This window comes from Ceratotherium simum, chromosome 25, assembly GCF_057802395.1.
Source record: "Ceratotherium simum simum isolate JZ-2026a chromosome 25, ASM5780239v1, whole genome shotgun sequence".
Taxonomy (NCBI): Eukaryota; Metazoa; Chordata; class Mammalia; order Perissodactyla; family Rhinocerotidae; genus Ceratotherium; species Ceratotherium simum.
In genome coordinates this window covers 43600934-43627445 of record NC_141924.1, presented here as the reverse complement: position 1 = coordinate 43627445, position 26512 = coordinate 43600934, and the positions used below count along the sequence as shown (strand labels likewise).

Below are 26512 nucleotides of genomic sequence, written 5' to 3'. Positions count from 1 at the left end.
AAAACCAAAAATGTCTTCATTGTCAAAGGTCTCCTAGGGGACAAAATCACTCCAGCTTAAGAGCGTCTACTCTAAAGCATAGGCTTAACCACTATGCTATACACCCCTCTTCCAATACCACCAGCCTTCCTACAGAAACATGGTGGTGGAAATACATATGTATACATGCATTTATACATTCACACACAGACACAGCCATCAACAGGATTCCCTGAGAAACAGGTTCTGAGACTCCGAGATCTGACTGCAGGTTTGGGTGGGAAGAAGGGGGAGGAGCGGCAATGTTCTTGGGAACTCCACCTGTGAGGGAGTAAGGGACACAGGATAGGGCAGAGGTAGAGTGGAACTGCAATGCCACTCATTGTGGGACAGGCCTTGGCCAATCCTACAGGGAGCTCTGGGAGCCGGCATGGCCCTTCAAGTTGTCTTGACTTGGGACAAGAGGGCCTGGTCTTTATCCACTCCCCGCAGACCAATCACTGGATGCGGGCTACCCACAAGGAGGGTGTGCATCCTGGGGCAAGGTGACTCTCGCTGAGACAAGATTGAGGACTATTCTGGGCAAAGGACTCGCTGAGCGCATAAGAGCCACCAACACTCTCACACCTGGGGACCAAGTGCCCTCTCTGTCCTAAAGTGGCCATCTGGGCGGAACACCACAGCATTCTCTATGGATACATATATAAGTATTTTGATTGTTTAATTGTAACCCACTTAAAATACACAAGCATGTGGACCAAGACTGAAAAGTAACAAGCAAATAAAAATAGTACTACAAATAATATTTTTTCTTTCTTCAAAGTTGAATACAAAGATGTTGCCATCATACTGTTCTTATCAATTAAAAGAAATGCTGAGATATCAGAAAATTCAATTCATAGCTTTAAAACACATACACGATATATTCATATGCATATAATGATTCCAAGATTGTTTATCTGCCATAAAATGCAGAGAGCCTCCTTTCATAGCAATGCCAGGCACTGTCCTAAGCACCTTTATGTGTACTAACTTACTAAGTCCTCTCAATAACCCAGATAGGTACCTTTATTAGCTTCATTTTATGGAGAAAGAAATTGAATTTCCAAGAGGTTAAGTAACTCAAGATCTACTTGGCTAGTAAGCAGTGGAACTAGGACTTGAACCCATGTACTATGACCCTCAAATCCTGGCTCTCACCAGCCCTGCTTTACCACCTACTACGGAGGTTTATTTCACAGAGCACCCCTGAAGTCCCTGTGCAATGGCAGGAAGTTGTCTTCTCAAATTTCATTTCTTCTTTTAAAAAAAAAAAAACAGTAGAGTAATAAAGCTATAAATGTAAGAATATAGTAAGGGATAAAAAATTGCCTTCAAATTTCCTATTTTAAAGTTTTGGGGGTTTAAAGGCTTTTAGATGCCAATAGAGGTTGTAAGAGTAAAATGCTATTTTCCTTTAAAGTATCAAGTCTCTCTCTGCTCTCAATGTAAAACAGGAAGCTTTATGGATACTGTTTAAAGGATGATTCTCTTAAAGTCGAGGCTTTACCCTCTCAAGAGACCTAAGAGGACAAGAATCTCTCTGGGACTTGGGACTCGAAAAGGAGTTGTCTTCAAGCTATCACGAGGGACCAGTTCTTGTCCTCTGGGGTACTACGGGAAATTCAACTCAAATTCATTAGCATTCTGAAAACTAATTTTGCCAAAAGATCTAAATGAATTTTTTATTCTTCATTCAAAATTCCAAGGTAATTTTTAAAAAATTGATTTCCAACTTCAAAAATGGTCCTTTTCTGCTCTGAACGGTCATGCCCTTTACGATAGCCAAGCCCTTTAGAACCTTTCTCCCATGGGAACACACACTGTACATGCCACGTGAACAATGCCTTGAAGATGTGCACAGGTTGGTCATCTCAATAAATACTTTATTTGAAATGGAGTGCATTTTGAAAATATAAAAAATCAATCACATCTCTCCAAAGTCATTTGAGACATATTTACACAAATTATGACCACGCTATTAAGTTCACAAATGTGGTAGTTTATAAAGCATTTGGTACACGGTGATGCTTCCTTTTCAGAAGCTGACACTTGCATATTCTGAAACTTTAAGCAGAAGACTGACAGCAGAATGTAACAGACAATGTTTTATCTTTCTTCTCAAAATAAATACAGTGATCTGGAAGGACCACCTATTGTTAAAACCCTCCCCACTGTTCAGTTGATCACCAGCAGGCCAGATTCAAAGCAGGTAGGAGTAGGTCTCACCAGCTTTTATGTGGATGCTTCTAAAGATCCAGAGTCCTTCTGCTTCCTTCATCGGAAAATAATGCCCTTTCTAAGAAAACTCTGTTGAATTCTATACTCCATTTGGCAAATGTCCTGCCAACAAAGCCGCAGATCACTCTGTCCTCCCACCCTATGTAAATCTGGATTGGCTGTTCAACACTGCAGATCAAAAAGTCACCCTTCAAACTGTATCAAGAATTTAGAAAATAGTTCTTAAAAACCCATCCAACACAATTCCACAATTAATACATCTTAGGTTGCTGTAGGTAAATAGGTATATTTCTCTTCTTAGTGAAAGAATCACTAAGGAATTCAATATCAAGCTCTGTAATTTCCAAATTTAAATTTTATTCTGCTGAGGGCATTTTACCGGTAAAGCAAAAACCAACTAGTTTGATATTTACGAAAAAAGAGAAGAGCGAATGCTCCCAGGCCCACTCTCATCCCACGAAGCTCTGTGTCCTGTGGGACTGCTCCAGTTTCACTCAAGTCTGAGGCCCCTCCTCTAAAGCCTGCCACTGAACGTGACTCTGTAAACACTTGGAGCCAAGCTAAAACCGAGTTACTTTCCCTGGGGACAGAAAGCAAGCGACGTGTTTGAACTCACACACTGGTAACAAACTTGCATAGTGTCAGATTTAAAACGAGGGGTCGTTCAGAGAAATGAGAGCAGAAAAGAGTTAGAACAGGCCTGTCTACTTAAGCCAGACTTCCTAACAGTGTTTACATGTGAGGGGAACTCTTTTAAGCAACAAGTTGGGTTTTTTTAACCTCCATTGGAAAAAATATGTGAAGTGAAATTATAAAGTTGGTTTGATTTCTACATGATGAAAGAATCCCACCTCCCTCTGTGACGGAAATGTTCATTTGGAAAGAGTCCTTTACAGTCGTTTACTCGCTGACCTCAGCACTCCCACAGTGCATAGGCAGATCTACGAGGACTTCCACTGAGCAAGTGTGTAAGGAGCTTGGTCAGGATGCCTGCCCCAGAAGCAGTTGTTCTCGGGGAACAGCACGACAGCAAGTAAAAGAAGCACTGTGTGAGGCAGGAGAAACCACCTCCTGGGTGAAGGGGAGTTACACATTTTTGCCTTCTTTTATTCACTTGTCCCGACAAATAGTTATTGAGCTCACTGTGTACGAGGCTTGGTGCCAACACACGTTCAAGGACAAAAGTTCAGTTTCCAGATGGGACATTCCTTTCAATTTTCTAACTTTTTACATTTTATGTTTATTTAAGGGGTGGGTTTTCTATTGGACCTGCTCTTTCCTTCTTCCTTTTCTTGGGTTCAAAGAAGTACGTTTACCTTTTTCCATGGAGGTGATTTGTCAGGCCTCCGAATACCGTAGGTGGGGTGTATCATTTTCTTACAGGTAGAGTCACTGACACATTACATGATTTGCATTTGTGTTTTGTTTTCTTGAGTTTTGTTAAGCAAGCTTGATTTTTTGTTCTGGAAAAAATTATTAAATCGTAATAATTCCAAGGTGTCAAACAATAGAAACCATCTTACTCCTTTCTAATATCTGAGGTTTCACAGTTAAATGCTAAGAGCGGTTCAGACTAGAGAGCCACTAAGAGGGTCAACTCAACATAAATATCACAGCAGACCGAGGACTAAGGGCTGTGGAAAGAGAACACAAGGAAGCATGATTCTGGTGGCCCCATTAAGAACCACAGCCATTGTGGGGGGAAAAAACCCAGCAGCCAGGAGGGAGCCTGAGCATAATTTTTTCAACGACAATGCCTACCATATATGTAAGCTAACAACATACATATACCTTTTAAAAACCTACATGAATCTTAACTTTAAAAGTAATTGGTATGAATTTGACTTTTTTTATAGCACAAAAATGTGAAAGAAAGATCCTTCCATCTGGAAGAAAGCTGTGGTTGAATTGGGGTTATATGATCTGCATGTATTAAATCAACACAATGAGGCATTATCTCAAAAGTACAGCAGTAGTTCCAAGGAAGCCGAACCAAACTTAACTGAAGAACTCTTTAGATCTGCTCTCAGAGCTGCCCATCATATATATACATATATATGGGTTTTTAAATTTTTGCAGCATATTTTCACAACTGCAACTTAGCCACTGGAAGTAGGAGTCCACTTAAGTTTTGCTTGCATTTGCTTGAGGTTTAGTTTTTCCCCACAACTTTTTGGATTAGAGTTATGATCTCAAAATTTCATCATTTAAATATTGCACCAAAAAGTAATTTGAGCTTGAAGACTTCTTTCTAGATGGAGGGAGAAAAAAGAAATTCTATTTTCATTTCTTGACTATATAACTTAGCAGTGGCCTAATAATGACCATTTCAATTTGATGCTGGAAAAATACTGATCAAGACTTTGTGGAAAAGAAAATAGAAAACAGAGACCCGTTAGTCAAACCATACAGATAGGAAGTGATTTTCAGCCCCAAGAGGCTTTGGTATCATCTATGGCTCTTCTTAAACTTCAGTAGCATCTGCCCTTGTGGATTTTCACCATCCTTTTGATTTAACACAGAAGAGGGTTTGTTCCACCTTTAAAAGCACATCCTCTTCCCCTGCACCCCTGCTCCCCAGACTCTTGAACAAGTGGCTGCTAAAACAAGACTGGGGTTGTTTTCTTACTGAAAATCCAGTGTTTATCCAATCAGTTTAGCTAACCTAACAACAAAACACATAACCCTCAAATTTCTCACAGAGCAGTAAAAAGCAAAACAGTTGGTTTCTCTGATCAACATTATTTTCAGCATGAAAACAAACAGTTATGACTTCTAGTCCTTTGAAATATTTAGAAACTGTATTTTGAACTATGAGATTCTACAGTATACTTCTAGAACAAAAAAAAGGGGTCAGAAAATGTGGCTCCAGTGAAGTGTGCAAAGCTGTTGGAGAAGGATAACCTCTAGTGTGGATAAGAGCATACATGTTCTGTCAGTCAAGTTGAATGATTCTCTTTCCCCCTACTATGTTTTTTGAATTGAAACACCTAATGAATTCATACTCAGAAATCACAGAAATCTCATTAAACCCTTCACACAGATAATACAAGCAAGGCTTTTCCTACAGTAGACCCAGTCCAACCATACATTCAAAGACATGATCATCCTGCCGTCAGCTGAGTTATGTTTTAAATATTTTGAATTAGATATCACTACTACTGATTTCCTTTTAGAAAAGCAATTAGATTTTCATAATTACACAATTCTGAACATTTAGCTTCTTTAAACTTCTATTCTACACAAAAATATATGTCTAAGGAAAGAAATTAAAAAAAAAAAGTAATATCAGAGTTTAATTTCAACCACCGGGCATAACAATGAATGTGTCAGACCTTCTGAAAATGCCCCAGGAATAATGAATGAATTCTTAATGTTTTCCCCTCCACTGCCCTTTTACTTTTTGCTTTTCCAAGATTAGAACTTACTAGGGAATGGTTTTTTGAAAATAAAGTTTCTTTTTGGAAAATGGCCTACATTCAGAAATGTCTTAGAACAAGCATTAAAAAAAAACACTAATAAATAACCTTAAGTCAAAATACATTAAAATAAAATTACAGTACATCATTGCTCCTACAAGGTCCACCATACTGGAAGATCCTTTCAAAGGTTCATAAATAAAGCCTTCTGGACTAGAGATGGTTTCCTGCATTGCCATGAAGAGTATGCAGAAAACTAAGGAATCGAAAGTTATCAGTCTGGTGATGTCCAAACGGCTTGATCTGGTGAGGGGCGGGGAGACTGTCTTGTTTTGGATCCAAGTGAAGACAATAGAAAGGTGCTAGTCCCACTTCCTCGAGTCCTCAAAACCTGGAAAGAAATGACAAGGAATCAAGTGGGTGGCTCAGAATCTTCCAAGACCCAGTTCTGTTTGGGTCTGTCGGCGGACACAGCGTGCTCAGAGAGACACCGGGGTCGCTCCCTCCAGCGCCCAGACACAGGTAAGCGGCGCCTGTGACACGGAGAGAGCCAGCGGCGTCGCTGGGGCGCGCACCACTGACCACGCGCGATCAGGGTGGGCAGGGGGGCGACCCGAGTCCCCCATCCTCCCTTCCCTGCCCGGCCTCTCCTGGCCCCAGCTTGCTTCCCTTTTTTCCACCTCCCCAGAAACTTGGAATAATTTCTCGTTTTTCCACCCAAGAGCCAAACCTGTGAACAGCTTCCTATACTTTTCCTAACACACCCGAAACCCACTCTTCGGAATGGCCCTCGGAGCCCGGGTTGCCGGGCCCTTACCTTATCTGGCCCGGGTGCTGCCCCCTTCAGGCAGAGTTGGAGGTGCTGCGGAGAAGCCGGTGGCCGTGCGGGTGCGAGAGCGGCTGTTGGTGCTGGTGCGGTAGTGGGTGCGGGTGCGGGTGCGGGTGCGGATATGGGTGGAGCTGCTGGGGCTGGGGCTGGGGCTGGGGCTTGGCTTGGGGCTGCGGCTGGGACTGGGACTGGAGCTGAGGCTGGGGTTGGGGCTGGGGCTGGGGCTGCGGCTGCGGGGTTTGCTGCTGGACCAGGTGCTGCTGCTTCTGCCGTGTGGACTTAACCGCCAGGATGGCCTGACGGTTCTTGTACTGCACCATCTGCAGCGTGATCTCGGCGTTCCAGCCTTGGTCCTGCGGGCACCGAAAGTCGATCTCCTTGCCCTCGGCCATCACCACAGTGAAGTACATATACTTGCCCTTGCGCTCCACACAGTCCACGGTCTTCATGTTGGAAAAGTGCAATTCCTTGAGCTTGACCGGCGGCTCGAGGCTGGCCACAGCGGGGCCTCCGGGTTGGGAGGGCTCAGCCGGCCCCTGCCCAGGCTGCTGCTGCTGCTGGTGTTGCAGCTGCTTGGGTGGGATAAGCAGCAGCCCCTCCTCAGTGAGGATGCAGCACTTTTTCTTCCAGAGCTGCAGCAGCCCGTCGCTGCGCTTCTCCAGCACACCCTCCTTCAGCGCCTTGCATCCGCTGCTCTCCAACATCCTCCCAGCATAGGGGGGCCCGCCGCTCGGCTCGGCCTCTCCACTTCCCGCCGCCCGGGCCGGGGGCAGCAGCAGCAGCCGCGCGCCGTCCTCGCCCCAGCGGCTCCCGCGGCCGCCGGGCCGGAGCGCACAGAGGAGGCTGACGCGCAGGAGGCAGAGCGGCGGCCGTTCGGGGTCCGGGCAGGGGGGCAGCCGCGTCCTGATGCGCCACAAGGTCCCGCAGCGGCGAGCCGCCGGGCCGCTGCCGTCCTCTTGCGAGCGCTCACTGAAGGGCACTGGCCGGGCCCCCTCGCGGCGCTTTTGAATGGGCCATCCCCCCCACCCCCGAGTGACACCCAGCGGAAAAGGCGGCTCCAGGCGCCCGCACCGCGCGGAGAAGCCTAGCACCGAGAGGCGCTCCGCCGCCGACGCACGCCTCATTAACTTGGGGCCTTTCCAAAGCCGGCCGCGTCCACGCCCCCCGCGTCCCTGGCTCCGCCTCTCGCCGCCCACTCGCTTCCGCGCTCCTTCCCCGGGACGGCTGCAGGGACCCGAGCCCCGGAAACTCCTCTCCTCCACTCGGGGCCACAGCCCAGGGCGCCCCAGCCGCCCGGCGACGAATGCCTACGCCCAGAGGACGCTGAGAGGCCATCGCCACCGTCCCACCTCTCCCCCGCCGGTGGGGCTCTCTGCTAACAGCCTCAGAAAGGGCTGCGGAGGTGGCACAGCTTCCAGACAGTGCCTGGAACGCCAGGCTGGCTCTCTGCCCTTGGGAACCAGCCCTGGGATTCGCGCTGAGCTCCGAGATCCCGCAGAGCCGGTGTCCCGGCCTGGGCGAGCAAGGAGGCTGAGGAGGAGGCTCTGAGTCACCGAGTCCCGCGGAAGTGTGCCTCCTCCGGAGCCTACGTCAACACCTCAGTGCACAAAGGCCGAGAAGACACGGTGTCTTGACACTCACATTCGCTCACGGTCATTAACTAGCTCTTCTTGGAGCAGACAGGGCGATTGTTAAAGCAATAGCGCTACCCTCCGTCCCGTTTGGAAGGGGTAGAGAAAGGTGACCCCCTTCAGATTGTATCTCGCCTTGCCTTTTTACACCCGGGACACAAGGACTCGAGCTTCCTCCTTGACCCATCCGTACAGCCTGCAACATCTCACAACAGTAACTTGAAGTACGAATCGGAGGATGTCCGCTGCTTAGAGACCCCTCACTTCAAGGCGCAGCTTAGCTCTCCAAACTGCAAGTTGGCCTCAGCAGGTCCTCCTCTTTGCAAACGCCTAACAGGCCAGATCTCTATTTTGTAATCTCACTTATCTGGACCTGGGGAACGTAATGCTGTACTCGCTCCTAGCTCCCTCCTACTCCCACATGTAAACAATTTCTATAGAAATTCTGGGAAACAAGGCAGAATAAAAAGCACAAACCGAAACTAAACCTCTTGGTGGGGAAGTTCATTCGTCAAGTAAACAGAGAACCCTCACTATACAGTGACCCTGAGAATAGAAGAATCACACGAAAAAGAAAGAAACTAGGGGTGGACAAGGCAGAGTTGGCCAAGGTCAAAGGAAAGGCTGCTGCTTCTGCCCAAGAAGGACGAAGGGCTAGCTTAGCTCATCTGCTGGTTTCCTATGGCTGGAACAAAGAATTCAACAGGGGAAGAAGTGCGAGATGAGCCTGGAGAGCCGAGGAGGAGTCAAATCCTTTGTGTGTCATGCAAGAAATTTCGAACTTAATCCCAAAGTAATCGAAAACAAAGGATAAACTTTAAACACGGGAGGGTCCGGAATCTTAATCTAAGGAACAATGTTTTTAGCAAATGGGACAATTCCAGCACAATCCTGAGGGCCACTGAATTTCACAGTTCTCAGGGCCTTCACATTGTTAATGGATTAGCAGTCTTTCAAAGACAAAGGCAATTATTAAAATTTTGTAAAAATTTCTAGTAAGATTATGTTAAAAAAAAATGAACAAGTCTGTATACCAATGACAGACACTACACCTAACATCTCAGTCCTTTCCCTGCCTTTGCAGGACAAGTGACATTCCAGAGAATTTCTGCATGACCAGCTGTTCATCTTTTTAACAGAATGCCATTCTTCAGCTCATTTGGAAAGGATACTTCCTTTTAAGTGTGTAATTCAGAGTCTCTGAGGGCAGGTGTACTTGGGAAAGACATTTCATATGGAAAAATGATACAATATAAACTTGACTGGGTAAAAAATAAGATGTTTGGTGTTATCTAACCTTCACCAGTTTATCAGAATGCAACAAAAGCATTCTATATAAATTACTTCAAAATGTCTGAACGACAGGCACGATTTTCAAAAGCACTTATAACTAGAGACTTTAAAACTCAGAATTTCCATTTGAGTATTTCACAATGACTTAGTGACTTTGAGAGCAGCTCAGAAGTCAGTCTACAATATACCCTTTCTGACCACAGTGCGCTGATTATTGTAAATCTCAGTAATATACGAATCTTGTAAATCGGTGACAACTTTGCTCATAATTTATTTCAACAGTCACCACCAACTCACAAAAATGGCCATATCATGGCCATTATTTTTTTAAGACAATGACATAAATTCACAGAAAGTGTATTATAGGAAATAACTGTTCCCCCCCAAAACCACCACTTCAGCTGTAGATATAAGGAAAACCTACCAGTCACTTAAAATTTACTCAAGTGTAGAAAGCTAGCTACAAAGTCATTCCTTTGGTACACAAATTTGAAATAGCTAACTCACAGTGCATATGACAGCTAGCTATGTCAAGGTATCAGCAGCATCTGACACAGCTGATCATTTCCTCCTCTTGGATTCAGTTCTTCACTTGGCTTTAAGGACATCACTCTTGGTTTCCCTTCTACCTCCCTGGATACTGTCTGCTCTATAGGGTCCTCCTCTCCACCTCAATCTTTTAATACTGGGGTGCCCCAGAGCTCAGTCCTTGGTCCTCTTCATCTACACTCACTCCCTTGTTGATCTCATCCAGTCTCATCATTTTCAATAACTCCCAAAATTTATATCCCCAATTTATATCCAACTGTTTGTTGCCAAAGAATAAAACGACTTCCAAAGTTTAAAAATAATAGTACTAACATGCCAGGCAAGGGAACACATACTGGTGAAGACATTCCTGAGTAGTTCACTAGAAGGAAAAGTCTGAGGGGATTTTAGGTGGTAGAAAGAAAGGTTCACAGAGCTTTTGCTAATAAAAAATTGAAAAATAGCACTCTGGATAGGATGGAGTCCATAGGTTCATACCTAATTGGTTAAAACAAATTCCTGGATGGAACTGGTTCACTAAGGGTCTGGAGTCACCTAAAGTTCATGTTTCTTTGCAGGCTAGAATGGCTGTAATGAAAAACAGCCTTCAGTTTTGATATATTCCACGCCAGCGTTACTGCAAATGGAACTTGCTTTTTACCCTCCTCTACAGTACTATTTGGATGTCTATAGAGAACTCAAATATATGTGCTCCCAAACTTAATCTTCTCTCCCTGATTGGCTCTACATGGCAATTCCATCTGTACGGTTGCTCAGGCCAAAAACCTCAGAGCAGTATTACCCTTAAAACAAGCCGAGAGGCCCTTATCCGGAGCTCTGAACTTTAGAAGAGTCAAAATGACACGTCTATCTGGAGCTCATACTCACTCTAGACCACACTCCAGGTACTCAGAATTCCAAATACCCTTCCTAAAAGGCCTCGGCAGTTCCAGGGAATGCACTATCACCAGTGTGTGCACTGGTGTGTAAGAGGATGGACAGATTTTGAACACGCAAACTAGGATGTCCACACAAACACGCAGGAGGCCCCTTGCCACACAATTCAGAGGCAGGGATGGGAAAACAGGAAAGGTGGTACATGGGCTGAGAATCAGCTCTGCTTGCAACTAATGTTCTGGAACTGGACTTTAAGAATCTGAAATGCAAATCTGGCCTTCCAGGTACTTAACAAGGTCTATTTGTCAAGATAGGAGCATTGAACATATTTTATTTAACAAAACTTTTAAATATTTAACCACTGATATCTCCACTATACTTTTGCCCCAGAACTGCAAATGTTTAGAAGCATGCCTACCTTGCAGTAATCCTTTACAGATTTCTCTCAATACCCAATCCACAAATTCAGTCAAGAAATCCCATCAGTTATGCCTTTAAACGACATCTACATTCTGTCCATTTCCTTCCTTACTACCCTGATCCAAATCACCTTTTTTTTGTTTTTTGTTTTTTTTTTTGCAGGGGACAATTTGCCCTAAGCTAATCTGTTGCCAATCTCCCTCCTTTTCTTTCTCCCCCAAAACCCCAGTACATAGTTGTGTAGTTTTAAGTCCTTCTGGTTCTTCTATGTGAGCTGCCACCACAGCATGGCTACTCAGACAAGTGATGTGGTTCCACGCCTGGGAACCAAACCTGAGCTGCCGAAGCAGAGCGCGCCAAACTGGAACCACTAGGCCATCAGGGCTGGCTCCACCATCTCTCTCTGGAATTACTGCAGTGGCCTCCTAATTTGTCTCCCTCATTCTACCCTTGCCTTATAATCTATTTTCAACACAACTCAGGGTCATCCCAATCACTTTCCTGAAGTTTTTGCTCAAATGCCATCTCAATGAGGCCTATCAATCACTCTAAAATTGCAACCACCCAATTCCCCTTCATTTTTCCCATAGCATGTGTTACCTAATATACCACTGAATAATTTATTACGCCTCTTGCTTATTTCTGTTCCCTTTCCTATAGAAATGTAAGCTCTCCAAGAAGGCAAGGATCATTGTTTTGACGTCTCAATCACCTCGTACAATCCTTGCCACATAGTAGGGGCCCAACATACGTAAAACTTTTAAATTGTATCAGAAGCCCAGATCAGTCATAAAAAAAAAAATGCTTCAAATGCTTTTGACACTTTTCATAATGCATCCTTCTCTTAATAATTTTCAAACTGTAACAACTTTATTAAAAAACTTCCAAAACTTGCCATAATATTTGATGTAATTTTTTAAAATATATTTACTACACGTGCTAGGCCTCTGAATCTTAAATGCTATTACATTCTATAGATACTATCTAAAATAAATCCTACAAACCTTTCTTTTTCTGAGCAATATGCAATTTAATATTGAGAGGTATTTATATAAATTATAATCCTATTGGTTTCTAGTAAAAGTAATCAAAAGTATGAGAAACACAGTAATAGAACTGAATTGGTAGCAGTTTCTTTTACTTGGCAGTCAAATCGCCAAATACTTGTTTAAAAGTCCATTAATCAAAAACTGGCTTAAAGACATTTGATTTAACAGAACTTGGAAAGTTATTAAGAAGTGTTTACTTTCACTTACAACTTGATTACAAAATTATAAAATCTTTAATCTATAAACTTCCTAAATTGCAATATACAGTACAAACTCATGACAATGATTATCATGAAAGACTTGGCTAGAGCAAAGTTCAAATGTCTTTCAACAGTTAAAAGCTAAATAATCTATGAAAATATGTCAGGTCACTCTCATCAGTACCTAAAGGCACACATTCAGACTGCCATTTAGACATCTTAGCTATTAGTTTCTTCATTTAAATACTGTTCAGTGGAAATACTTTATACAAATTCTAATCTCCAAAATGCCAAGTCAAAAAGGTTCAATTTTAACTCTTCAGTTGAATACACAACTATCCAGACTTCTTAGGTGCACCAGCCTTAGCTGCCTTCCTTTTCGCCTTACTAGTTGAACTGATGCCTCCTAGTGATCAATTCGTATAACACAGCTTAGAGCGAGTCGGAATAGTAAAGGGTGTTTGGTGCGCTATTCAGGTGTCCCTGAAACTGTTACAACCCGTTTCTAGGTCAAGCAGTCAATCAGCTGTCTCTATCCTTCCTATTACACCAATAGCCTAATTAAGGTTCTCATTTCTCTCACCTATACTCTTGCAATAGCCCAACCACTTTAATCCATACCATCCTATAGTTACCAGTTCTATTCCTAAAACACATAGAACACTATCAATTGCCTCCCGCAAGTCCTAGTTGCCTTTACAAGACTCTCCTTCCACTCATCCCTAAATGAGCTCCACTTATCTACTTGTGCTGTCTTTGCTTTGCCTTCCCAAATCCTCTGTGACCTTTTGTTCTTCAAAACCCAATTCAAATCCCACCTCAAGTTTCTTCGGCTGAGTTAATTCCTTCCCAATCATATTCCACTACTTCCAATCTGACCAGTAGTTAACATTTTGGATAAGTGTTTTCATCACCATACCTAGCAGCACAGTGGATCATGATGGAGACTGATTAAATGCTGACTGACAGCACTTAAGCTGAAGAAAGACTAAATGTTAGTTCTGGCTGGAAATATATTGGTATTATTCAAAACAGGACAGGCAGGCTGAAGGCATTTTATTGAAGATGTTCAACAAGTAATTGAGTTCAGGAGACTGGTGAGGCATTAGATTCATATTAGGGTAATATTAGCTTTGAAGTGACAAATGAAAATGAGTGGAAAAAATGGAGCAGGGGTTTAGTTCTCCTCTTTGCCCTAAATTCAGAACATAGGAAATACTACACTTGAGAGGATAGCCCAGGTAGGAGGCTGAGAAGAACCACTACTACTACAGTGTCACAAAACTGCTACTACTCAAATGTATTGATGCTCTGACTTCTGGGTCTTCAGGGGTGGCAGCAGAGGAGCATCGGGTATTCCAGTGACTGACAGTGGAAGCACTGGGGAACTTAGGTTTACTTTGAACATTGCCCTGGCTGAATGGCATCCAAGCCTCTGCCCTCCATTAAGAGGCCATGAGCATCTAATACGCTTTCCTAAGCCCATTTCTACTTAAACTAAGGTAAATGCTCCTGTTGTTTGCAACTCAAATATCTGATTGATAGCCACTTGGGCAAATCTCTCCATTTGAGGTACTAGATTCCAAGGATGACTCCCTCTTTTGCAGTCTTCTTCACAGCATAGCACACAGTCTGAGAACACAAACTATTCAATTTTATCATTGATATCTGTAAAAAAAAAAAAAAATCAGTAAAAGCGCAAAGGCCTTTTTTAGGCATTACAAGAGGAAAAGTAGAAGCAGTGAGTGTAGATAATTCTTTCCAAACTTTTGAGGATGAAGGAAAACAGATGGTATGACAAACTTGTCTGGGTGCTGTAAACAGCAAGGTTACTTTAGAACTCAGGCTTGTAGGCCAATGATTGGACGGTGGAGGTTGTGTCACACATGACAGTATAACGGACAGAGGACTGAAGTGAAAGGGAAGAAATAAAAGAACCGTGGGGTAGCCAGGCCCAGAAAGGTGGGAAGACACCTTTACCAAAGACACAATCCAGAAAATCTTTATGGCAAGCTTCCACACTTCCACTAAATCTATCACAAAAAGCAAACCCCCACGTTAGAGGCAACAATGAAATTGCCACGATTCGTAACTACAAACTACCTGATTTAAGTGAATCATTGAGTAATAATTACCATCCCTTAACAAGTCAGAAACTAGAACAGTTGGTAGTTTTTGATGCGATTCCCTTTACACTTTTGCTTAAGTCATCGTCTCAACGTGTATGCATGGCTGTGTATGCATGGTTTTAGGAAAGGTATCACGCAAGATAAAGTGAAAAGCCTTGGATGAAGGATAGGACTCCAGCCAGAACTAATCTTTTAAGATGTATTTCTAAATTACCTTTCTGGGGCCCATTTACTTATTTCTGAAATGTAGTTATTTGCCCCACATGTTCCAGGATAGCCTTCAAACAATCCTCTTCTAAACCTGAAGCTCTTCAGTATATGTGGCCCACGTGGCTATCCTCCCAACCTCAGTTCTCCCAGTTCCTAGCAAACTCAGCTTCGGCTCTAGATATCCAGGTTTACCATCTTTACCAGCCTCCGGTTGGTGCTGTAAGCAAATCATAGGCTCTTCTTTAAGGATGGTGAGATGCTAGGTGAGATGCTAGGAGTCTTTTGCCTCTCTCAGTCCTACCTGCTGCCTATAACCTAGACGTGATGGGTAAGAGCTGCAGGAGCCGTTCCAGACAATAAAACAACTTGAAAGATGGAAGCGATATGCCAAGGACAACAAAGTAGAGGATGGAAGCCTGAGAACTATGAAGCTCCCATACGAGCCCCAGAACCTACGTTTACGCCTAAGAGTAAACTCTAAGCCACAGTGTATTTGGTTTGTTATTCAGCCAAGATATGTATGCAAACTCAGGGGGTGGGGGTGGAGTGAAAAGAATATCGGAAAACTGTTTATAAAACAAAATCCAGATAAACTCTGGTCTCTAAAATACGATATTGTAAAATCTCTAGCTTAAAAAAAGTGCCTAATTAACCACTAATTGCGTGCAAAAGAGTATCTGGAAGTCAGTGCAACTGTCTTCTCAGCTGGTACGAGCACAAGCAAAGGCCAAACCAGCTGACATCAAATATCGGCTCCAACACAGATCAACTGTGGGGCCTTGTTAAAGATACTTCTTACCTATAAAGAGGAAATAATTACCATCCTCAAACAAGTATGAAGATTAAAGCATTATTTAATTATTATTTGAAACGGTTAGTACACATTTGGGTCTTTCAAAAAAGCTGATTAAGATTTATAATGCTATAAAAGCAAAGTTTAAAAACTAGTTTAAAAGACAAGCAGTATAGCAATGAAGTTTTCGTCACTGTATATCACACCCAACCTTTGAAAAAAAAATCTGTACTTAATGATCTTATACTTACCATTTAAGGTTTCTTTACTAATCAAGCTTGACATTTTTATGATTCAGAACGAGCTAATTATGTGTACATTTGGGAATCTCACTTGTCCGTATAAATTCAAATGATAAAAGATTCCAGTATGATAAAGTAAAACATTTTTTCTCCATAAACAGGTATAATTTAACCTTTCTTGATGTTTCTGATCATCTTGGAAAACTACTGTAGCTTTTGCTATATCAACAGTATTGCAGACAACTGTATTTTCCAAGAAACACAATTTGTGACCACTACCACATTCCAGTTCCTCTCACTTTCCCAAAATCTTATCACTCCTCTAGCAAGATGCAGAGTCCCCTCCCATTAAACGTAGGTGTGTTTGCAGCTGACTCTATATAATCAAGAGTACAGAAGTGATGAGTTCCCAGAATGGGTCGTAAAAAGGATGCAAGTTTTGCCTAACTCTTGGAACCCAGCCACGGTGCTGTAAGGCAATGTCTAGGTAGAGTTCTGGCCACATTCCAGCTGAGATCTTATCCAGCATCAATCACCCATGCATGAAGAGCCTTCACGTGATTCCAGTCCCTCTTCTTCAACAGCTGCCCCTGCTGATGCTCAGTAAAGCAGAAATAAACTACCCAAGCACAGTCAGCAAAATCAATCTTGTCCATGTTGACAGTGGTTTTGCTATGCAGTACTAGGTAACTGCAACAACTACTGATACTTTCCCCACATTCTCATAGTCCCACTGAGTTTATAGAACAATATACATAGTCCAGCTTTGTTGTTTTATTGATTTTCTCAATATAGGTGACTCAGTATGTAGGAATCTGACAACTAAAAAAGACCGTGGAGTATCTTGGTTGACTTACGAGACTGAACTGATGAGAATCATTTACCTTGCTACATGGCCACGTACAGTATTACGTCGGGTACACTGGAAGGAGTCTCAATAAATCCCAATTGATCTACATATACAAAACTCTGCTGTACGCCATCTTCCAGGCCCAGTCCTAGAAGTTAGGAAATCCAATAGTGAGCAAGCATCCTTACAGTAAATCTTGAACTGGTACAACCAGCTCAGAACTGAAAAACCAGAGAGCAGATGTTAATTTGATGAAAAGGAGACTCTATGTTCAACTAATAAGATATATGCACGAAAGGCCAGTGGCAGGAAGGAAATTAAAAAACAAGGCAGCCAAGCAGAGCTGAAACAGAATGCAAATGAAGGTTAGATAGGCTGGGTTTTTGAAGTCCAAGTTGCTCTCTAGCTTCTAGGTCCACTCACCAACCCAGCTAACAGAAAAACATCCTGGGCCGGCCCCGTGGCTTAGCGGTTAAGCGTGCGCGCTCCACTGCTAGCGGCTCGGGTTCGGATCCCGGGCACACACCGCTTCTCCGGCCATGCTGAGGCCGCGTCCCACATACAGCAACTAGAAGGATGTGCAGCTATGACATACAACTATCTACTGGGGCTTTGGGGGGAAAATATAATAAAATCTTTAAAAAAGGAAAAACAGATCCAGCCTCTACTTTTGAAACAAATCGACTTGCCTAATCCAAGTCTAAATTCACATCTGATCTCCAGACAGACACCCGTCTCACTGTCCACCCCTAGACTGTCCATCCCCCATGTCTAAGGCTACAGGTAAATGTTAGGGATGGAGACATTGACAACATGGGTGTTTTGGAGCATCAGATATCTAAATACAATCAGACTTTATTTAGTTTTACCCTAGATCACTCCTGGATTCAGCCAAAGGCAAAAGAAAACAAATAAGTATAGGAAAACATGTTTTTGTTTTTTTTTAAAGTAATGAGATTTTTTTAAAAACTAGCTGACTTTACTAAGGGCAGCAACTTATTCTTTTCTTCTATTTTTCTTACTTTACAACAAACATCAAAGACCTTCAATATGGGGGCATAGATTTACATTTATTATCCAGTCTCAGTCTCTGCGTTTTTGTACACCAAGTAGCACACCTCTTAGCCAGGAGCCATTTTGCTTTTAGAGCCAACAAAAAAAACAGAACAAAAAATCTCCAACTAACTGCCAAAATCAATTTAAAAGATGATTCCTGGGGGGCTAGCCCGGTGCTGCAGCAGTTAAGTTCGTGCACTCTGCTTCGGCGGGCCAGGGTTCGCAGGTTCGGATCCTGGGCATGGACCAACACAGTGCTTGTCAAGCCATGCCGTGGTGGCGTCCCATATAAAGTAGAGGAAGATGGGCACAGATGTCAGCCTAGGGCTCTTTCTCCCCCCAAAAAGAGGACTGGCAATGGATGTTAACTTAGGGCTAATCTTCCTCACACACACACACACAAAATGATTCCCAACCACAAATTCTAGGTTTTCTTATATTTAGGAAGCATGTTTACTAAATGCTCATTATGTATATATCAGGTTTTTTTTTTATAATTTTATTTTTCTTCCCCCAAAGCCCCAGTAGATAGTTCTATGTCATAGCTGCACATCCTTCTAGTTGCTGTATGTGGGACGCAGCCTCAGCATGGCCAGAGAAGCGGTGTGTCGGTGGGCGCCCAGGATCCGAACCCAGGCAGCCAGCAGCGGAACGCACACACTTCACTGCTAAGCCACAGGTCTGGCCCGATATGTCAGGTTCTAAATACTCTCCAAGTACTTGCTCCAAGCACCGCAATCTTCCACAGGACAAATCAAAACAGAGACTGAATGAACAAATGGAAGATGGATTCCAAAACTTATGTTTAACCATTCTACTATCCAACACATTAACTATTTTATTCCCATATTCATTAAAAACGGTTTAGAGTCATTTGTTTAGGGGCTTCAAGGTTTTAGTCTAAAATTAGATCTTTTCCACTTATATTCATGAGTTCTTATTCCTATAGAGCAACCTCATCTACAATTCCCAGTTCTATCAGCTACTATCTTTACCTATTTAAAGGTAGTTACAAATACGGACTGGGGTAAGGCTAGGGAAAACTCTATTGTGTTGGATTAACTTTGAAGTATTCAGTTTGGAATATACTTCCTAAGTACGTCACCTGAAAAGACCTAGAAACAAGGACATCCCAGAACAAGCACACCCTGCAGCTAGACATGGTTCCTAAGTACCAAATATATTCTCCATTAAAAGGGATCCCCGGAGAAATAGCCAATTTCAGGGCTGGGACAAAAAAAGTCGACAAGGAGCCCAGAAAATCTTTTTGAGCTATGAAGTAGATAAGTGCTCAAATGATGCAGGACACGCTAAAAGCTCACAGGAACCAGCTTTAAAAGGATACCACTGATCAAATCTTTGGCAATTTAAGCATCAAAATGAATCGTGTTAGTTGCATAGTTAAGATTTCCGGATTTTGATTAACTGTAATGCAATTCTATGTCTTTGTATTGAGAAAATACAGTATTTGGGGGGTAAAAGGGCATGTCTGCTCTTCGTCAACTATGTCAAATGGTTTAGAAAAAAGTGTGTATGTATGCATAAGAACATAGAGCTATGTAGCAAAATCAATAAATGGGGATTTGAGTAAATAAACAGGAATTCTTTCAACTACTGTAATTTCAGACAGACAAAAGTTGCAATATCAATACAGCCTCCCCCACAAAAACCAATGGAACTTGACTTTAAGAAGATTCATTGCCCATAACTTTGAACCCATTATTTAAAAAAAACTGCACCCCTTACTTGGACAGGCTAGCCTACTTTAGACCTAGCCTCTAACTCAAATGTTCTTACCTTCAAATGGCTGACTCTTAATCTATCACGTCTTCGTGAAAAGGCCATCCTCACTTTAAACACTCTAAAAAGGTGGTTTTCAGTATTTTAAATCCTTTAAAAGGACTTCTATGGCTAAGTCTTCCATGGCTTGACCCTTGTATTTCCACCCATTCTTCAACGCCTTGAATGTGCCCTGGATTGTCCTACTTAACAACTCTCATGGTTTATTTCCTCCAGTACCTTCCCCTGAACTTCTCTCTGCTTAGAGGCTCCATCCCTCACTACACAAATTCATACTCATCCTTGAAATTCCAGCTAAAAGCTCTAAGTTTTGAGTATTCTGGCAGAAACTAGTTTACCACTCCATGAAGTTTATCAGAGTCACAATTGCCCAACTTCATTATGAATGATCAAACTGCAAATATTAATACACCATTACCTCTTGATCAGAGATCTGTCAACTTCTGGCACTTGAATTTTTGATCACTTATCCCCAGTTCCTTTTTCTTGTTTTTAAGAAGTTTAAAATACATGAACTAAAAAATACTGCTTTTGGGCGGGCCCGGGGGCTTAGCGGTTAAGTGCTCGCGCTCCGCTGCTGGCAGCCCGGGTTCGGAACCCCGGGCGCGCACCGACGCACCGCTTCTCTGGCCATGCTGAGGCCGCGTCCCACATACACAACTAGAAGGATGTGCAGCTGTGACATACAACTATCTACTGGGGCTTTGGGGGGAAAATAAATAAATAAATAAATAAAATCTTAAAAAAAAAAAAAAAGTACTGCTTTTATTTTAAGCAACATTTTATCCTGAGTTTCAAAATAATAAAACTCAAAACAAGAGATCTACCAAAGCTACAAACTCAATTTCCAATATGAAAATTAAGTAACTAGACTGACTTATTTCCTGCTGGCAATTTATTATTTCTAAATTGTTATGCTCCATTTCTCATTTATTTTATACTTAAGAAAATCAGGTAATACTTTAATTTTTTTAACTGAAAAACCTAAAAGTACAGTATAACATCAAATGGAATAAACACAAGATACAAAGTATACTGTAATATAATTAACTGAATACATCAATTAAAATTTCTCATGGATAAACACTTATCCTTAAGTAAAATAACTTCACACTCCAATAAAGATGTTTCCATTTCTCTGAAATCATGTAAGTGATCTTTAATTAGTCCAAGGACTTGGCTTTTAATCTAAGTTATATCTTAATACCTGGATTTTTAAACTAGTATACAAAATCACTATTATATATCTATGTTAATCTTAGTTAATTTCACTGTTATCATTTACATTTACTTTTCAGTTATTAGAGACTTAGTGCTTTAAGCAGCAAGTTATCTAAATTATGAACACATTCTCAAACAAAATCCAGTTCACAATTACCAAGTATATATACAATGCAGAAGATTGAAGATAAAATGAATTAGCATATCATTTCTCTTTCCTAAGGTTCCTATGAAGAATGTGCTTCTTCTAAACTATCCATTCGTTCTGTACATTTAAAATAACATTTGGCTTGATTTAAATAGTCAAAAATATAAAGGGTAAAATTTTTAATAAGACTAACCCATAAAAATGGACTCAAATTCTAAACCAAGCCCTGAAACCAAGCATTCAAAGGATATATTAATACTAAATAGTTTAATATTTTTGCATGGTACAATAAGGTTTTCACAAATAATTCAAAATTGTATTTTTAATAATGGGAATGTCCTACAACTCAAATAAACCCACAAATTCATACTGTCTTACAAACAGCAGTAATATACACAGTTAATTCAGTTATCTTAGGGGCCTTATCATATACCAATCAATATTCACAGAATCAACCTATTCACAGAATAATGAAAATATTTCTATCAAAGCTAATGTCTCCTTTTTGATTTGTTATTAAATGAGCTAAAAAAGAAAGAGGTAGAATCCCATTTTTCTTAATTACTATTCCATAAACCAATTCCACACAATGAAGATATTTTTATGTCACAGAAATACTAATACTGCTTCAGCAAACTAGATAAAAGAATTCTGAGAAATTACATAAACTTAACTTTCCCACATCCATGTTAAACTAAAAATGAGTCAATTTATGGAACTGTTGTTCTCTGCTTACTTACCATATTTGAATGACCATAAAATGACAGTCAGGAAAAAATTTTTTCAAAGTATTACTTTATAGGTGATCATATGGGATTTTACCATTTCTAGGGAGAAAAAATTAGAGAACTTCCTGGCAGGCAGCGCCTGGGCTAGAGAAACTATAAACTGAAAATGTAAAGACAAAATTCTACGTGTCTCAAAAATGTCTGTAGTTAACTCAAGAGTAAAATCTATAGAACTGTGGAATTCCTTTCTAGTCTTCCAATAACAAACTTCATTTAGTAGGGCTTGAGAGGGTGCTCGTAAAATTACACAAATTTACAGGCCATTGTGGCCTAAGCACAGAACAGCCTACTCTAAAACATCTCTACTCTCTGCTCTTCCAAAAAAGGTATATATATTTATATATTTTTTAAAAACCACCCAAAATATCACCAGTACATTTTACAAAATTAAATGCAAATTTTATTAAGGAATTCAAATTACATTATTTCAAATTTCTAGAATGGGATAGAACCATTTTGGAACTGGAGAGATGGCATAGATGAACACCGGTATCCCTTGAAACTCCAGCAATAATTATTAAGAAACCAATTCCTCTGCAAACCATATCCCCCTTATATAACAAGACAAAATAGTATCTACCCCTTTACTTTGGCAATAGCTATTTCCTAAAGAAATGAAAAAAAAAAAAGTGGTCTTGCTACTTCTTTAAGTTCATTAAAAATGGGATTCTATCTTTAGATTAAAAATATTTTAATTCAGAAAAAGCTTGTGTTCAGATGAAATATGGGTAACAAAAAGAAAATCAGCACAGAATGTCTAATCAAAGCAACTTCATTTTGAAAATAAAGAGGGAAAACATAAGGTGTTTTCATGGCATTTTTTCCCTACAAACTATTGCAATTGGTTAAGGATTTCCAGTAGTAAATTAAAATCTCAGGAGAGGAATGGATAGTACTATACAAATAACAAAATGTGTTCACATTCCAAAACCTTAACACTAAATTTTCAGAAGGGAAGCTCTATCACCTCTAAAAATGAACCCAATGTAATCTTATTAAGAGCAAGAACTCTGGGCTATCTACTAATTACAATCCAATTAGTCCACCTTCACTGTCAAAGCTTTTAAGCTCATCACAAAAAATTAACAGTAATTAGCCTGAGGTATTTTAAATGTGGCTCTACAGTCTCAAATTTAATGGCAATTTTCCCCCTAAAAATGGTCTTATTTCTACTTTAGTCTCATGATCTCTGTAGTATTTACTACAATATGGTCATAACTAAAACACCCAAAAACAATCCTTGGACCTTTTGGAATAGCTGCTCATCCATCCACTTCTATTAAAACAGGAGCCACACCAAGATCTGCGAGAATATTGCCTGACCAGATCCAGAACAGAGGTACTTACTTTGTTTTCCAGTTTAATTATCAAACCCTGGTACGAATAAAATGCTGAATATCATACTTGCAATACAAATAGGTCCAAATTTTTGAGCTTTTAATGAGACTGAGAAACATTTCATAAAATTTAACCAATATGCATTAACACATCTGTGAGGTAGTTAAGTAAACAGTTCTACCCATTTTAATACATAGTCAACAGAAGCATGGGTAAATGACACGCTCATACTTGCAGCAATAAGAACTGGAATTAAGCAGAGGCTTGGGGTCTTCTCTCTAGTTCTAACCAAAAGAAATGAAATTTAACTTTTTAATCTTTCTTTTTAAAAACATCACATCATTTAAGATTTTCTTTCTTATACTTTCTTATTAGTAGATGTAGTACCTCTTTCAAAGTTGGCACCCTTTTTATCAATAATATGGTGAACTGGGTACAATGCTTAATTCAAGCTAGGCCTCTGCTTCTACCTAAATTAGTAGAAAATTAAGACATTATCTTGTGAGAACTAAAATTATATTTGACATTTTTATTTTAGGCTGCAAAAACAAAAACAAGCAAACAAACAAACAAACAACAAAAAACTTCAAATAGGCTTGTCAAATGATGTAAATTCATCCTTTCCAGGGAAGCAGAAGGTAGACCCTACCACAAAGAAAAGATGCTTTGTTAATGGAGGTTAAATTTAAAAGTACAGTTAAAATAATGAGGCTTAATGTCTGAAAATACTAGGTTTTATTCACCTCCCTGTGGTAACCAATAACCACACTATGAGTTAGGTTTCTTTATAGTTAACTATGTCACCTAAAATACAAAAATCCAATAACAATCTAAGTTATTGGGTGTGGTCGTACTGGAAATTCTTAACCATACACTTGCCTTGACAAGTTTTGTTTTTTAAATGAAGAATTGTCTTAGTATAAGTCACTGCATTTCTATAACAAAGTAATGAAAGGCACAGCTGGTGCAAGCAAAAAAAAAAACGCCTTCAACTACTAGCTGAAAAAATACTCTGGTTCTTCAGGGAAAAAAACAGCAAAACAAAAAATCTCTTTCATTTAACAGTTCTGCTCCTTTTCCTAACTGTAATCGAAGAGTTACATGATAAAAATACTCCAGAAGAACCAAACTATGTAGCAACGAATGAACATGCATGAGAGAACTGGGGCATTCAACATATCTGACAGAAAAACTACAGTTAAAATGCTAGGTAGAACAAATTGGGTCTTTAAAATATCAGTTCCTTTCCTTTAAAAAAAATTACTGAGTCTATCAAGAAAATACAAAAACATAAGGCTGTAAGTAAATAATAGTTGTGTTTAGGCTATTACAGTGCAGGTTATCCTCAAGGCCACATACATCCTGCTTCACTGCTGCTTGCACTCTGCTGGGTTTTGATCCTTCTGTTAAAGGAAAACAACAAGTCAATCTATCTTTTTCTACCTCTATCAGTTAATTTTTCAATAGTAATTAACTATCTTAATTATATTATTTTACGGTTCTGTCAAAATTTTTGCCAAATTAAAGAAATGGTATAGCAATGACAGCAAATTCTTTATTCCAATATTGGCTAGTCACAATAATACTAAAATAAAGCCCAAATTTTAAATTGTAGAATGAACTCCATAAAATGAAACACACTAAGCCATCATCTTAAAAAATGAAATAACCAGGCAACTTATGTTAGTCATATTACCAATTATTTTTGCCTTTTTATAGATCAGTTATTCAAAAATACTAATTCCACTCATATTTAGCTGTTAAGAGTAATTCATACCTGTTAGAAAATTTAATTTGATTTTTAACTACCCTCTCTTACCTGCTCACTATGTTAAAGTTCTTCTGGATATTTTACAGCATTTAACAAAATGAGTATGCATTAAAGAGAAACCAGAAGTTTCAAATGAATCCTGATAATGTACTATGTCTTCTGTGAGAGACAAAGGCCTTTACTACCCTGATACGACCAATTCCCAGGAATAACAGACTGGGACTCTCAGAGATGGGGAATAGAGGTGGTTGGGACAATCTAATAAACACTATTGCTCCCCTATTCCTGAGCACTCCTGCATTCAGATCATGTAAAAACTAATCTTTGTTTATAAGCTTTTCTTTGGAAGGAAAACCAGCTAACACAAGCAATACGTAATTTAAAATGCTTCTAAAAAGCTGTGTAAAAAAAAAAAAGCCCAAGATAACATGCCAATAAAATAGAATCCTAGGGTATACTAAGCCTGAAACTATGAAAAATACAAAGTCAAAACCAAAAATAAAAGTTTCTTAGGAAAGCTGCATTGAAATTACATGTACTGTTGAAATACCAGGGGGATTAAAATATATATTTAATGGACAAAAATAAACTTTACATTTAGAAACACCAATTCTTAATCTGACTTAAATTTAATAGAAAGTAGCACTAATTTTGCTCACCTTTGAGTCATAGTCTGGATCATTTTCCTCATCTCCTTCTTCTTCCCCTTCCTATATTAAAGTTCAAAATGCATCCATGAAGTAGGTACACAGTAGGAGGAAACGGCTCATAATGTAGGGAGAACTTAATACAAGTTACTCTATAGGTCAACAGATTTTCATTACAGAGTTTGGTGACCATGCAATTTAATTTGAAAGCTTCTAATAAGAAAAATTTCCCAACACAACTTGAGACATCCAGACAGCTTTTATTGAAAAGATTTACTGCAGCCAACGTTGAAAAAGTTTACTGCAGCTTTTGACTTCTTCAAAGAGCTGATAACCCTGCAGCAGAACAGAATTATTTGAAATAAAAAAAAAGTTCTGAGTTTTGCAATTTATTTATTGAAACCTTATACATACATTGTTTGGCTGTAGAATTCTAAAATCATATTTTTTTCCAAAAACGTTTTTATCCCATATCACAGAAAAATGATTATAGCAAAGGAATACATAAGTCATTCAATTTGCTTCCCAACGTGTTAGAGAATTATTTGCTCATTTGGTAAACATTACCTCATCCGCTTCTTCACCTTCTTCATCATACTAAAAAGGGAAAAGAGGATGAAGTTTGAATGAAGCTAACAAATATCTGAGAACAGCATTAGTTACATCCATCATTGTTTCCACTAATATCTAAAAACAGGAAAAATACTTTCCCTGAGATGACTGTTTAACAATTAAGGATAACAGCTGCAGGAATCACTCACCTCAGTGCCGTTATCTAAATCTGACAATTTAAAAAATTAAAATAAAGAACAGTACAATCACGAATAAAGTGTCTTCCTATTAGCAGGAAAATAAAAACTACGATAAATGAACCCAAAGATCCTAAGAGGACTTATTTAAAATTAGCCTAATTTTGAATTATTCTATCTTGCTTTTTAAAAATTACATCTCTTGATTAAACCTCTCACCAAGTCTAACTATCATACCCTCACCA

The 26512-nt window shown here is 40.1% G+C and overlaps 2 protein-coding genes across 5 annotated transcripts in view; both read right to left on the bottom strand.

Moving 5' to 3' along the window:
• Positions 1 to 1883: 1883 nt before the first annotated feature.
• On the bottom strand, positions 1884 to 23453 carry PHLDA1 (pleckstrin homology like domain family A member 1). The gene is made up of 2 exons (XM_004443950.3): positions 6496 to 23453; positions 1884 to 6069 (listed from the first exon to the last, which is right to left on the bottom strand). Exon 1 carries the CDS (start codon positions 7629 to 7631, stop codon positions 6522 to 6524), a length of 1110 nt encoding a protein of 369 aa, XP_004444007.3. The 5' UTR covers positions 7632 to 23453; the 3' UTR covers positions 1884 to 6069; positions 6496 to 6521.
• Positions 23454 to 23614: 161 nt separating this feature from the next.
• The window catches only part of NAP1L1 (nucleosome assembly protein 1 like 1), a 31163-nt gene continuing 28265 nt past the window's right edge, over positions 23615 to 26512 (bottom strand). For 2 of the 4 annotated variants that reach the window (XM_004417882.3, XM_004417885.3), the window contains 4 exons: positions 26086 to 26115; positions 25531 to 25581; positions 24432 to 24503; positions 23615 to 23745 (listed from right to left, as the gene is read on the bottom strand). In XM_004417882.3, coding sequence (XP_004417939.1) covers positions 24468 to 24503; positions 25531 to 25581; positions 26086 to 26115 — 117 coding nt within the window. In that variant the 3' untranslated portion in view covers positions 23615 to 23745; positions 24432 to 24467. Of the gene's footprint in view, positions 23746 to 24431; positions 24504 to 25530; positions 25582 to 25758; positions 25855 to 26085; positions 26116 to 26512 lie in introns of those variants that run through there. The other 2 variants (XM_014794845.2, XM_004417883.3) reach the window with 2 other exon arrangements.

Coding starts and splice junctions, on each gene's coding strand:
- PHLDA1 (XM_004443950.3), bottom strand. CDS start 7,631: ATGAGGCGTGCGTCGGCGGCGGAGCGCCTCTCGGTGCTAGGCTTCTCC.